The sequence below is a fragment of the Mastomys coucha genome, unplaced genomic scaffold (genome assembly GCF_008632895.1).
Source record: "Mastomys coucha isolate ucsf_1 unplaced genomic scaffold, UCSF_Mcou_1 pScaffold18, whole genome shotgun sequence".
Lineage (NCBI taxonomy): Eukaryota > Metazoa > Chordata > Mammalia > Rodentia > Muridae > Mastomys > Mastomys coucha.
Window position 1 is genome coordinate 43,543,723 of NW_022196900.1, and position 14,656 is coordinate 43,558,378.

General features: G+C 37.6%; 1 protein-coding gene across 4 annotated transcripts in view; it reads left to right on the forward strand.

Annotated features, from left to right (window-relative positions):
- Ccdc171 (coiled-coil domain containing 171) overlaps positions 1 to 14,656 on the forward strand; it is a 323,333-nt gene that overhangs the window by 158,252 nt on the left and 150,425 nt on the right. For all 4 annotated transcript variants that reach the window (XM_031377774.1, XM_031377773.1, XM_031377775.1 and 1 more), the window contains one exon: positions 595 to 780. In XM_031377774.1, the coding sequence (XP_031233634.1) occupies positions 595 to 780 (186 nt within the window). The remainder of the gene's footprint in view (positions 1 to 594; positions 781 to 14,656) is intronic.

The window sequence follows — 14,656 nt, forward strand, 5'->3', positions numbered from 1 at the left end:
CCGTAGCCCACTGAGCACAGACATAGGGGTCATCTGCATGCAGTCATTTGAGTATCTTTCTTAACAGCTTACAGTATTTCAATCATAATCTTTACAAAAAGTTTGGAATTTCAAATGTTAACACTTAAAATTAAGATTTTGACTAAAAAGATAACACTAAAAGTATGATTGTTATACTTTAAAAACTGAAGTGATAGTTTACCTTGACCTTTTATTTTGAGGAAAACAAATTTTATGTTTTTTTATAATAAATTCTCAGAAATGTTTATATTATTTTTCAAATTTCTATGTATGTATATATATATATTCATGTACACTGTGTGAGTGCATGTGTCCATGTGCCCATGGAGGCCAGAAGAGGACATCAGGTCTCCTGGAGCTGGAGTCCTAGGTGGTTGTGAGCCTCTCCCTCCATCTTGTGGGTGCTGGGAACTGAACTCTGATCTTCTAGAAGAGCAGTAAGTGTTCTTAAGCACAGAGCCATCTCTCCAGCCCCATATTGTATTCATTATGTTAGTAAATGCAGCTCTGAAAGAACAAATAGAACAGCAATACAATTGGCTTGCAAATGAGTTTTCTCTCTTCTTTTTAAAGAAATTGATCACCCACGAGAAGTTTGAGAGTGCATGTGAAGAACTAAATAATGCGTTACTTCGGGAACAGCAGGCACAAATGCTGTTGAATGAACAGGCCCAGCAACTGCAGGAGTTGAATTATAGGCTTGAACTGCACTCCAGCGAGGAAGCTGACAAGAACCAGACTCTCGGAGAAGCTGTTAAGGTAGATCATCTCTTGGAATCATGAGCTATTTGCACTTTGCATGGATCCTGGGGTGTTTGTGTGTGCCATGCATAGCTCCCGGATAGGATCTATAGGTGTGAGAACTTTCTCTGTAGATGGCTTGTAAGGATGGTGTGGAGTGTCATTCTGTTGTACTTAAGGATATGGAAACTGTAAAGGTGGGTTTTAATGACTGGTTGAATACGAAGTAAGTGTTTTCCAATAATAATTTTTTTAAAATTATTTTTTTTATTGAAAACAACTTTTTATATAATATATTCTGATCATGGTTCCCCTCCCCCATCTCCTCTCAAATCTTCCCCATCTGCCTAGCTACCAACTCCACACCCTTTTCTCTTTCTTTAGAAAACACAGGCAAACAAAAAAACCAAACCAGAACAATGAAAAATGGAAAAAAAACCCACAAGAAACACACACACACACACACACACACACATACACACACACGCATGCACGCACGCACACACATGCATGTGCACACACACATACACACACATACACACACACACGCATGCACGCATGCACACACATGCACGTGCACTCACACATGCATGCACGCACGCACACACATGCACGCATGCACGCATGGACACACATGCATGTGCGCACACACATGCATGTGCACACACACACACACACACACACACATACACGCCGCACACACAGTATACAAATACAATTTCAGAAACTGTAATATATAAGCAAAAGAGCAGTAAGACAAAAATGCCCGAACAAAGCTGTAGGAGTGAAAACATCTACACAAATACCACTGAGTTCATTTTGTGTTGACTGTGCACTACCTACTAAGGTGAGGTTAATATATGTAGTGAAATTCCACCTTTGCATGTGGATGTCAGATGGGGAGTGTTTCTTGTTAGGAGAGGACTCTATGTCTGCTTTCCCCCCTCAGCACTGAAACCCTGCTTGACTTGAACCGTGCACTCCCTGAGCATGCCACCGCCGCCGCAGTCTGTGAGTTCACGTTTGCTTCCGTCCATCCGTCCAGTTGTGTCTGAGGAGCCACTGTTTACTTGGTGTTGCCTTTTCCCAGTGGCTTTTACAGTCTTTCTGTGTCCTCTTCTGCATAGCTCCCTGAGTCCTGAGGGGAGGGGTTTGATGAAGACAATCTCATTTAGGACTGAATCTTCAGAAGTCTCTCACTCTCTGCACATGGGTCTCTGTATTTAGTTCCTACCTACTGTAAGAGGAAGCTTCTCTGTGGATGGCTTAGAGAGGCGCTGATCCATGGGAATAGCAGAATACCACTAGGAGTTAGTTTTTTGCTATATTTATTTGGTTTCCCCCTAGGCCCATGACCACCTAGGTAGTGTCAGGTTTGGTTTCCATCTTGTAGAGTAGACCTTCAATCTAACAGAGAGTGGTTACTCCTACAACATATGTGCCACTGTTGCAACAGCATGTCGTGAAGGCAGGTCACTCTGGTGAATTTCAGGGTTGGTAGCTAGATTGGTAGTTACCTTTCTCCTCTGGTAGTATTCAGAGAGCCATCTATACCATGAACACTAGTCAGTAGGGGAGGAGCCTCTAGTTAGGCACCATCCCAGCTTCCCTGTGTTTAATGAGATATGTGAATGTTGTCTTCCACAATAGGGCTTTACCATCAGTGTGTGACAAGTAATTTGGCCATATCCTAATCTGTCAAATCTTTCTCTAATTTGTCATTTTTTTCCTGCCCCTCAATTAGATGCCACTTTCAAACATGGCTGTTTCCGTCTACAGACTAATCTTACCTTCATTGTTAGGGATTAAAGGTGTGTACTAAGGGCATGTTTGTATCCAGCCAGATCATATTATATCTGCATTCTGGCCAGATCATATAGACTTAGAAGGTCTTTGGATGTGATTGATCCCTTGCCAGAGAGGCCCATGTTGCTGGGTTAAAATTCCTCTACACGCTTATCTTTTTGTCCCTCTCCCTATTTAATTCTCCTGTTCCTGTCTCCTCTGTTTTTCCATAACTACATATTCTATGTCTCCTTTCTAGGGATTCCCCTAGCTCTTTACTGTACACCTGACTTCAGTGGTCATATGGATTGTTGCATGCCTATCAAAAGCTTAAGAACTAGCATTCACACATAGGAGGATGCATAAAATACTTGTATCTGGGGTCTGGATTACTTCTCTCAGGATGAACTTTCCTTTGATTTGTGATTTTTCCTCCTTCCTCTATTCCTATTTTTTTAAAGATTTTGTCTTTTCATAGTGTCGTGGATTTCCTGGATATTTTGTGCCTGGATGTTTTTAGATTTAACATTTTCTTTGACTGAAGTATCCATGTCTTCTACCTTCAGTGCCTGAGATTCTGTCGTCCCTGTTTTGTAGTCTGTTGGTGAGGCTTGCCTCTGAGGTTTGTTTGACTTCTTAAAATTTTCACTTCCAGTTTTGTTTTTGTTTGGGTTTCTTGAGTGATTCTATTTGTTTGCATTCTCCTTTCATACCATGAGTTGTTTTCATTATTTTATTTTACTGTTTGTGTTTTCACAGACTTCTTTCATATCTTCTTCTTTCACATCTTCTTTAAGGTTCTTGAACATATTCAAAATTGTTTTGAAGTCCTTGTCTTATGCTTCAGCCACAATACACTTCTCAGGGCCTACTTCAGCAGGGCCTACATATTGTTTTGGCTGTTAAATTTTGTATATTTTGTGCTAGTGTCTAGCCTTTCGGAGTAAGGATGATTGAGGTGATTCTAGGTGCTCAGTTCTGGTCTAATCTTTGTTGGGTGGGAGCTCTGTTGATTAGTTTCTTTTGCCCATTCTAGATCTTAGAAAGACTGTGGTAGCTGTGGGCGGCCTAGTAGAGAATGCTTCTTCAGCTTGTTGGGTGGCAGAGGGCTAGAGATGGGCTAGGAGAAAGGCTGAGAGGGGCTTCAGGAAATATCTCTGGGGATCCTGTCCATACCATCAGGCAGGCCCCCAGGGAGGTAGAGGTATGGTAGGAGGAGAATCTCCTATAAGCACATTGCAGTGAGACAAAGGATGATCTGGAGAAACAGGCATGAAGGGGCTAAGGGGACTCTGGGTCTGCACCAAGTATCCAGTGAATGGCGTTGAGGTGGGAGGAGGGCCACTTGCGAGCAGGCTGTCCCAGGGATGAGGGCGAGAATGGGGCTGCTGTGATGCTGGACTGGAAAGAGAGTGTGATTCACCTACCTGAGTCCTGGTCACTGCAATCCCAGGTAGATGTTTTCAGGCATCAGGAGCTGACACGAAGGAATGGGGATGGTATAGAAGGAGGGCTGAGAGGGTCCACAGGAAGGAGCAAAGCTGGGTATGTACCAAGGTCTGGCAGAGTCCCCAATAATGGTTTTTGGAATTGGATTCTTAATATATATAACATTCCACTTTTTTCTTCTTTGATTGACAACATTTATATACTTGAGGTTGGAAAGGTTGTGTTGTGTACAGAATTTTTTCTGGGGAGATGCAACACATATATCTACTCATCCTGGATAGGGAACCCATGATTGATCAAAGTATGGATAATACTGAGGTGCACAGGCAGCTTGCTTCTGCACTCTCCTGCAGAAGCCTCCCCCCCCCAGGCTCTCTCCCACAGCAAGTGAGAGGTGAGGCTTGCTTCTGCTGCTTGCCTCTGCATTGCCCCTCAGAAGCTCTGCTCCCCCTTCCTCCCTTGCAACAAACGCGGGGGGTTCTTTCCTCCTCCCTGGCAGCTCCCAGAGGACTCAAGGAGCCAAGGGTGCCAGCCTGAGTAAGACAGATGACAAAACTCCTCAGCTTTGATGGCGCCAAGGCCAGCACTCTCCCAGATAACCAGGTGCAGCTGGTGCCTATCCTTAAAAAAAAAGGAGATTAGGGTCCCACGTTTAAATTAGAGGTAATCAGAGGTCACAGACAGTTATGGTTGGCCATAAATCTAGTTCCTGATAGCCCCACAAAAGGCAATCTTTTATCCCCCTCCCAGCCCTACCAAATGGTATCTGTGTCTGAATTATGACTTACCTCACCCGCCTTCCCTCCCCTTCACCTTAAGCATTCAAGGAATTTCTAACTACTCTGTATGTAAGTGCTAAGACACCAGAGCTGGGGTCATATTCCGGACCTATGCTGTAGGGGAGGTTTTCGATCTGCAATTTGCAGTGGACTTCGCAATTCTTGAGCTCTTCTGGGATTCCCCAGGAATCAGGACATAACAACACTATCGGAGTCCAACTTGGTGAACCAATGAGTTTTACTGGGGTTAGTTACAGAGTATGGGTGAGGGGTTACTTAAAAGAGCAGAAATGACTCAAGGACAGCTGCATCACCAAGGCCCACCCCAGCATGGGTGACTTTTCCTAAAGCTGGGAACCTGGAGCATACTGCACAGCCTGTAGGCACCTCCACAGGTTGGAGAGCGTTCCTTCTAAGTGACTCTGGTCTAAACATCTTCTAAGCAACTGATCTGAATTCTGCATTTTTGCAGCTTTTGTTCCTCTGAGAGTCTTGTTGTCAGCTTGGTTTGGCTTAAGAGTCTTCTCTTCAGCTTAGCTTATCTGAGAGGGACTGTCATCACCTTTATTACTTACTCTGGGAGGGAGGGGCCTAGTAAATCTGGTCAGTTTCAGGGACTTCCTGAAGCTAATTTGACTTGTTTATCCCTCTGCTTAAAGAGCTTCCTGATGGAATTTTTCAATTTGGCAGAAACTGTTATACAACAGATAGCTCTGTGGTAAACTGCTTGCCAAGTGAGAAGCTGAGCTTGATCCCCAGCACCCAAGTTAAAAGCCAGGTGAGGTGGCATGCTGAGCAGGCAGGAAGAGTTGGATTCCTGGTACTTGCTGGCCAGCCAGAATCGCCTAATCAGCGAACTCAGGCTAGAGAGAAATGCAAAGTAAAGGAACAGCCCTGAGAAATGACACCAGCGCTTTGAATTCATATATATGCATATATCCATGCATGTGTGTATATATATATGTGCACACACACACATACACACACACACACATATATGCACAGATACAGTTGCATATCCTTATGGGGTACAGGGTAATATTAAAAAAAAAACCCAAATAGTAATAGTAGAAGGATCATTTCAGCACAATTAACGTATCTATTATTCACATATTTTTTTGTAGTCACATCATTTAACATCCACTCTTTTAGTAATTTTGAAATAACATTTTGAACTTAGTTACTGAAGAATAGAGTACCAGGGTTTATTCTTCACATTGGGCTATAGCCATGCTTTTGGTTTTTAGTTGGATTTTGCAGAGTGTTAAGGGGATTTTATCCCCTCTGACCTGCACATTCAACAGTGGTATATGTGTACCCACACACGCATACATGATATGTACACAATAAATAAATGTAAAAAAGAAGGACATTTGCTTTTGGTTTTTAGTTGGATTTTGTAGAGTGTTAAGGGGATTTTATCCCTAGCACTCTGCCCTGTCTAGACTCTGTTTAAGATGGGATGTTTCTGCACTTTAGTAAGCTAAATTATTGTTAATAAATTTAGATTTATCCCATATTCTCTCTTATCTTCATTCATTTCCCCCCTCAGAGAAGTATAAGATATCTATATCTAAATCTTTATATACATATCTGTGATATCTTAATCAAGATTAACTCTTGGATGAGGAATTACTTGGTCATAAGCTACAAACTATTTAATTTTTGAGATAGATAGAGTCTTGCTATAAAATTCCAGACTGACCTTGAAGTCATGATCCCCATGTGTTAGCCTTCCAAGCACTGAGATTACAGGCATATGCCACCACACCTGGTCTCCCACAGACATTTTTAAAGTGCATGTATTATCAATTGGCTCATAGCAAGTTTTTAATGAATGACATCAGTCCTTAGATGTTTGAGAACTGTACAGTTGTCCAACCTGGGCAATTACTATTTCTATAATTTTTGCCAACTTAATACATATGTTTGTTATTTTAATTTATATTTCTTTGATTATTAGTCAAGTTCAGCACTTTTACAAGTATCCTTGTCATTAAGTAATTTTGTGCTTCATATCCTATAGATAGGTAATATAATTGACAGAGTCATACGGGAGTCTCTCTGTAAGTGTTGGCACTTATGTTCATGTATCATATCTTCCAGCTGAGAGTGTTGCTTATATTAGTTTCTTTAAAATATGAGTCACTTAAATATTGTTGTCAGGAGTGGAAAATTGTTTAATTACTATCTCTTAATTAGAACTAGCAGGTGGTAACGTAAAAACGTTCTCTTGTGGGAGGTAGCATGTTTCAGTGGAAAAAACCAACTGGCCTTGGAATAGGGATTCTCAAATTCAAATCCCAGTCCTGTCACTTGAGCAATCTACTTAACCTTTCTCAGCCTTACTTTCTCCTGCAGAGACAGGGATAATGATACCCAAGTTACGGGATTTTCCTGAGACTAAGTTAGGAGAATATTTGAAAGCAATTATATACTTGATAAATATTCTTCTGTGGTTTTCATAAGACTTTAAAACAGTAAGATTTGTATCTTTGTATTCATAAAATAAAACACTCATGAATAGAAGATACAGAGAATACAGATGAATAAAGATGTTACCTATGATATATTATCTGAAAGTAGCTACATTTTAAGGATTTTAGTTTAGTTGTTTCTTTATGTTTACTTATTGATTAATTTAGTGTGTATGAGTATTGCAGGTGATGAAAGGAAAGAACAACCCCTACAAGTTGTCCTTTGACCTGTACATTCAAGCAGTGGTATATGTGTACCCACACATATACATGATATGTATACAATAAATAAATGTTAAAAAGAAGGACATTTGCTTTTGGTTTTTAGTTGGACTTTGCAGAGTGCTAAGGGGATTTTATCCCTAGACTGTACATATTTTAAAAATCATGAATTAATGTTGGATATTGAAAAATGTATTCCATGGACCCATTGAGATAATTGTATATTTTTTCTTTCTTACTACATTATGTTATGTTAAATTAGATCAGGTTATTGCCTGTGAGCTAAGGATTTTTGCATATTTGAGAGATTGCAAACAAATAAGCATAAAACAAAAGAGTAATTAATAAAGGCTGTTTATGGCTCAGTCCTACATGGAGTGGTTGTGTCATAGTCATTTCTCTGGTTGCTGTAGCAGAACACCACAGGCTTGGCAATTGATACAAACAGAAGTTTATTTTTCCTAGTTCTAGAGGGTATAAATCTACCATGAAGATGAGACATGTAGTGAAGGCCTTTCTGTATCATTCTGTGGCAGAGAACAGAGTGCGAGACAGCATGGGTGCAGGAGAAAGCAAAGGTAGCCAAATGTCCTTTTTAAGGGGTTCACTTCTATGACAACTAATCTAGTCCCTTAATAATGACATTGACCCTTTGACAAGCATAGCGTCTCCATGATCCAATATGTTTAGAGAGTTTCAGTTTTCAACACAACCATGTTGGAAATTAATTTTCTGACACATTTAAATGATAGTAAGTGGAAGCTCTATACAGACAGTATAACAAGTGAAGTTTGTGGTAAACAATCAGGATTAAAGAGAGAGGATATTCAGTACTGGAAATAAAGAGGCAGGAATGGAAGTCTAAATAGCTCATTGGAGCTTGCAGACAGGTTGGAGGTAGAGTTGATACTCAAAACAGGAAAATTTGGGCCTTATAACTCATGACTATTTTCATGGAGCTAGAAGTCAGGAAGGGCTAGGCTACTGTGAAATGGGCTCTAGAGAGCATATCTACTGAACACATGGGAACTTGGCAGCTGCTCTGAGCACTGGATAGGAAATATGTTACTAAAGCACAGACACTCTAGTCTCTCCACACACAAATATAGAATCTCAGTGTATACTACCATCATGATTCAAGGATGATTTAGCTGAGAAATTGTCTTGAAAGTGGTCTAGCTTTTATATTCCTATAGAAAGAACTTGGAAATCATTAAGCAAGGATGCTACTTTAGGGTAGAGAACACAGAGTTTAGCATTATAAGTCACATGATTGAACATCAAATAAGACAATTTGTACCACAGGTGGTATAAATATAAAATGTGCTTGTCAAGTCTTTAAATATTATACAATATAATAGTAATCTTATGTTAGTTAATTGTCATGGAAGGACATTGGAAAATAAAGATCATCGACCTCCACAGATATTTATTTATTTTGTAAGTTTATTTTACTTTTATTTTATTATTTTATTATTTTACTTATTTATTTTATTCTTAATTAAATTTTTGCAAGTTGCATCCAAGAACACATCAAATGATTAGCCACTATGATCTAGTAGAGTTCATCATAGGGATGTAGGGACAGTTCAATATATGTAAAGTGATAAATGTATTACACTATATAAACAAACTGAAAGAAGAAAAAAAAAACATATGATCATCTCAATAGATCCAGGAAAGTCTTTGATAAAATACAGCATTTCTCCATGATAAATGTACTGGAGAGACTTGGGATACAAGGTACATACCTCAATATAACACAGAGTGATTTACAGCAAGCCCGCAGCCAATATCAAACTAAACAGCAATAAACCAAAGCATTTCTACTGAACTCAGGACCAAGCCAAGGCTGTTCACTCTCTCCTTATTTATTCAGTATAGTACTTGAAGTCTTGGGGTATTAAGACAACTGAAGGACAGTAAGGGAACACAAATAAGAAAGGAGGGAGTCAAAAGTACCTTTATTTGTAGATAATATGATTGCATATATAAATGACCCTAAAAGCCCTACCAGGAAACTCATACAGCTGATAAACACTTTTAACAAAGTAGCAAGATCTAGAATTAACCCCCCAGATCAGTAGCCTTCCCATATAAAAATGACAAAGGAAATAGAGAAATGTTGCCTTTCACAAAAGCCTTAAATAATATCTTAGTGCAATCCTACCCAATCAAGTGAAAGAATTAACAGATGACATATGGGCAACAGTAACTGGACTGAGTGTGTGTTACACACACACACACACACACACACACACACACACACCAACTATAGAAGATAGGAGGAGTTGGAGAAGGGAGAAGGAAAGGTAGAAATGATGTTAATATAGTATGTTTTTATATGAAATTCTCAAACAACTAATCATGGTATATATTTATAGTGAAGTTTGTTTCAGCTATAAAGAACAAAGTCACATTTTCAGGACAATAGATGCAACTAAAGATAATCATTAAATGATTCACTTAATTGTTTTGATTAGATTACATTTTAAACATTATTTAAAGTATTTTATATTATATAGTTCAACTTACTTTGCACAATTATTTTGCAGGCAACTTAGCTTGTCTTTTGTAACCAAGCAGTCATATTATAAAATTAATAAACAAAATCCTTTATGCAGTCTATTTATCATTTGTATATAACCTCTATTAAAAATTCCCAAACCACTCTAGAGAGATGCTATATTTTGTGTTCAGTTTTTTAGGTAGCAGAGGTATTGTTTTCATATATATTTATAGTGAAGTTTGTTTCAGCTATAAAGAACAAAGTCATGTTTCCAGGACAATAGATGGAACTAAAGATAATCATTAAGTGAATCAAGTCAGTCTCACAAAGACAAATCTATACCTTCTTTCATTTGTGGGTCCTAGATTTCATAACATATACATACACACAACACTCATAAATACCTATATAAATATGTAATGCATGTGTACACACATATATGTATATAACATGAAATTAGTAATAAGACTGCATATGGAGACAGGAGAAATAGTAGGGAGGAGAAAAAAGAGGGTAAAAGAGTATACACCCAGAAGTAATTTATATTCCAGTGTGAAAATATCCTTATGCAACCCAGCTCTGTTAATGTTATGTTAATGTAATGTTAATATATGTTAATGAAAAGAAAAAAATGAACCAATTTAAGCATCTTTTAATGGACACACCTTGAGTATAATAATAATGTCTATCATATAATTCATTTTCATGAAGCAGTATTCTTATATCATTACTTAATTTAAAATCTTATCTTTTTTTTTTTTTACTTTAATCCCATATGTTTTTATCTTCCTAATGGGTTATACTCTTGAGACCTACAGGGTAGTCAATTATAATTTGAAGGTCAAGAAAGAAGAATTAAGAAAGCAACAGTGTTCATATCTCTTTATAAATAATAGCTTAGCAGAAAATTCAATTTAGAAGCTAAAAGATTCATAAAATGACATTCTCATTTTTGTTAGCCTAAACAACAGAAAAACACATACTAAGATATAATACCCATCTTCTTAGTTGAAGCTTAGGACATATGTTGTTGTTTTCAAAATGCATATTTTCATAGGTAACTAAATGTTGTTTTCATGCTTAAATTTGTTCTCAGTTGTTATTTGAAGTTAAAACTATCACTTCTTTTTTTATAAAGATTTATTTATTATATGTAAGCACACTGTAGCTGTCTTCAGACACACCAGAAGAGGGCGTCAGATCTCATTATGGATGGATGTGAGCCACCATGTGGTTGCTGGTATTTGAACTCAGGTCCTTCGAAAGAGCAGTCACTGCTCTTAACCACTGAGCCATCTCTCTAGCCCCCACACTATCACTTCTTAATTGAGCATTTTGATTAGATTGCATTTTAAACATTATTTAAAGTATTTTGTATTATATAGTTCAACTTACTTTGCATAATTATTTTGCAGGCAACTTAGCTTGTCTTTTGTAACCAAGCATGCTTATTATAAAATTAGTAAACAAAATCCTTTATGCATTCTCACTTATCATTTGTATATAACCTCTATTAAAAATTCCCAAACCACTCTAGAGAGATGCTATATTTTGTGTTCAGGTTTGAGGTAGCAGAGGTATTGTTTTTATTAGCATGTCAAAGCCTCATTCTGGCACACATTAGAATACAGAGTGGAGGTATGCAAAAGCAGAAACAAAGAAATGAGGAGGTTCCAGTAGACTCCTGACTGAGTGTGATGCTGGCTTTCAGCAGGGCAGCAGGCGTCAGGAGATTTGGAAGGTAGATATGAGGGAGATGAGTTAAGAGCCATCCTTTAGCACCCGGGCTTATGGGCTTATGGGTTTGCCATTTCACAACAGTTATTGGGATTACTTAAGACTTCATTTTTTTTTTTTTAACTTTTATTGCATTATGATGAGAAAAGTTACATGATTTCAATTTGTCTGAATTTGTTAACATTGAAAAACATATTTTAAGTAAATAGAATTAAATCACATTCTTGTTTCCCTTTTGTACCCCAACTCCTCCCAGAGACCCCCCTCTTCAATACCTACAATATCTTTTTTTTGTCATATTCCTTAAAATTTATAAAATATTATAACAATAAAAATGAGTATTATAAAAGTTGTTTGATATAAAACAACAATCAATTTAACAGTGTTATGTAGATGCTTGTCAACAGCAATACTGAAAATACATACGTTCTCAGTATAAATTTCAAATAACTCCAAACATATTAAGTGTATATTTCAAAATAATACATCACTACTAGTATTTTCTTAAAATTTTGCTATTTTATAGCAAAATAAAAATATTAAAAATATTCAAAGTATATTTATGCAATGTCTTGTCTCATGAATGTGCTACAATGTGTTTAATCATTTTCCTGTTAGTGAACAGTCAGGTTGTAGCATTTTTCACTATTAAAACTAAAGAGTACACTTTCTGATTACCCAACACCAAATGGTCAACTCTAAAAAGATACATACCAACATACATACAAGGAACGGTAAATGGACTGAGCAGGTTGTATGTATGTATTATGTTCTCTCTCTCTCTCTCTCTCTCTCTCTCTTCTTCCCCCACTTTGTGTGTGTGTGTTTTTCTGTATGTTTATGTTTGTGTCTCTGTCTGTGTATAGAAGAAGCCATGAATTTGAGAGAGAATAGGAAGGTCTATGGAAGGATTTGGAGAGAAGGAAAGGGAAGGGGAAAATGATGTAATTATATTAAAATGTCAAAAACCACAAAGTAAATTAAAAAACTCCATTCTGATGCAGTTAATATGGTGCTCATGACTTTAATCCCAGCACTTGGGGTCCGAGACCGGCATCTTGCTATGACTTCAAGTCCAGCCTGCTCTAATATTTCAAACAAAACAAACATTCAGATGAACACCAAGTTGATTATATACTCAGAAAAGATCTCTTGAGCAGGAGAATTACTGAGTCAAAATTACTGGTATCTTTTTTTTCCTTTAAATCATTGGGTAGGGGTTTTATTTTAGGTCCCATATTTTTCTTCACATGTGTAAGAACACCCCTCTAATTCCATACTTATTTGCACTAGGTATTAATATTACAATACTGGAAGCAGCACATCAAAATCAAGTTCTTCCAACAGACCAGAAAAGCATGTGGTCTCATTCTGCATTAATCGTAAAAAGGAGCAATGTGTTTCCCCCGCAGATGGTTTTTGTTCATATATTTTTATGTAGTTAGTTACTTTAGAAAAGAAAGCGGATGCCATTGAGCATGAGTACTCAGATCAACATGATACAAAGCCTTTGCATTATTTTACTTGGCAGTCACAACACACTCAGATGAGTATTATAGCTGCCTAAGCAAAACAAAACTAATTTCAAAAGCTGGATGTTATTCTTGCTGAAGTTGCTGCCTATAGAAGTTAACTTGGGCTGTGTTGTTGGCAAGCTTGATAACATACTTGAAGAGAAGCCTGATAATCACAGCACAGTTTGTTTGGTATGGGAGGACTTGCCTGCTAGAAGGAGGAGAATCCCTGTATTGTGCGTCATTTCTCAGAGGTTGCTCACACACAGAAATCCTACCAGCAGTAAGCATGCCTTTCTAGATGCCTCCTAATGAACTGCTGCTAACCCGTGTGCCCAGGAGTGCCGAGCCTCCCAGGCATGGCATAATTAGCCAGCTTGAACAGTACAGAAAGTATTTTTGAGTTTTATAAGAAACTGTACAACTCATAATCAAAAGTATCACTTTTTAGTGAAAAAAACAAACAGGAGAGACTGGCCTGATCCTTTTGTCTTGTGGGGTTGTGGACCCCAGGCCTCATGCATGCCAGACAGGTGCAGGATTTCTCAGGCATACTGCCGGCTGAACTGGCTGTTTTTTTTAGTTTTTAAATCATATTCACTACACACACACACACACACACACACACACACACACACACACACACACACACCCCATTCTACAATGCATACATATAGTTGTAAGTGGCATAACTTCATTAAAATATATATGTGTTCACATACATGTAGTATGTATAATTTTATGAAATAATAGAACAATATGATTCCTTGTGGCTTTATTAAATACCCTTGGTATTATTGATCTTTTCTCACTCATTTTCTTTCTTCTTCTTCCCTCTTCTTCTCAAATTGGAGCCCCTTCCATTTTTCCCCTTTAACCTTCTTCAATCCCTGGAATTTGCTATTCCTCTCATGGTCACTTTTTACTTTTTGGTGATTTTTAACCAGTACAGGAGATATGTAGTTGGTGGTTGTAGTAAAGTGTGAAACATGTCTTGAGGGCATGAAAGAAAGATCAGATACATTTGGAAGGCCCAGGGATAAAGAGGAAAGAAGGAAAACAGGACTGAGAGAAATCTTTCAGATATTAAGAATTCATGGAAACTCTTTAGCAATGTCTTATAACCAAAGATCCTAGACAGTGGCTTTGAATTTATTGGAAAGCTATTAAAATGTTTCTGTTTATTATATAATCTTGTTTTATACATAGAAACTCTAGAAGATTAGTTTTCAAAAGAAAGACTTTAAAAACAGCTATTCCTGAACTCAGAGAAACAAATATTTGCATATGTAAATGGCATGCAGAAGAGAGGGCCATAGAAGTGGAGAGAGCAATAGAAGCCAAAATATTATTTGTTTTTTTATTAGATATTTTCTTTATTTACATGTAAATTTCTCCTTTCACAGTTTCCCCTCCAAAAAA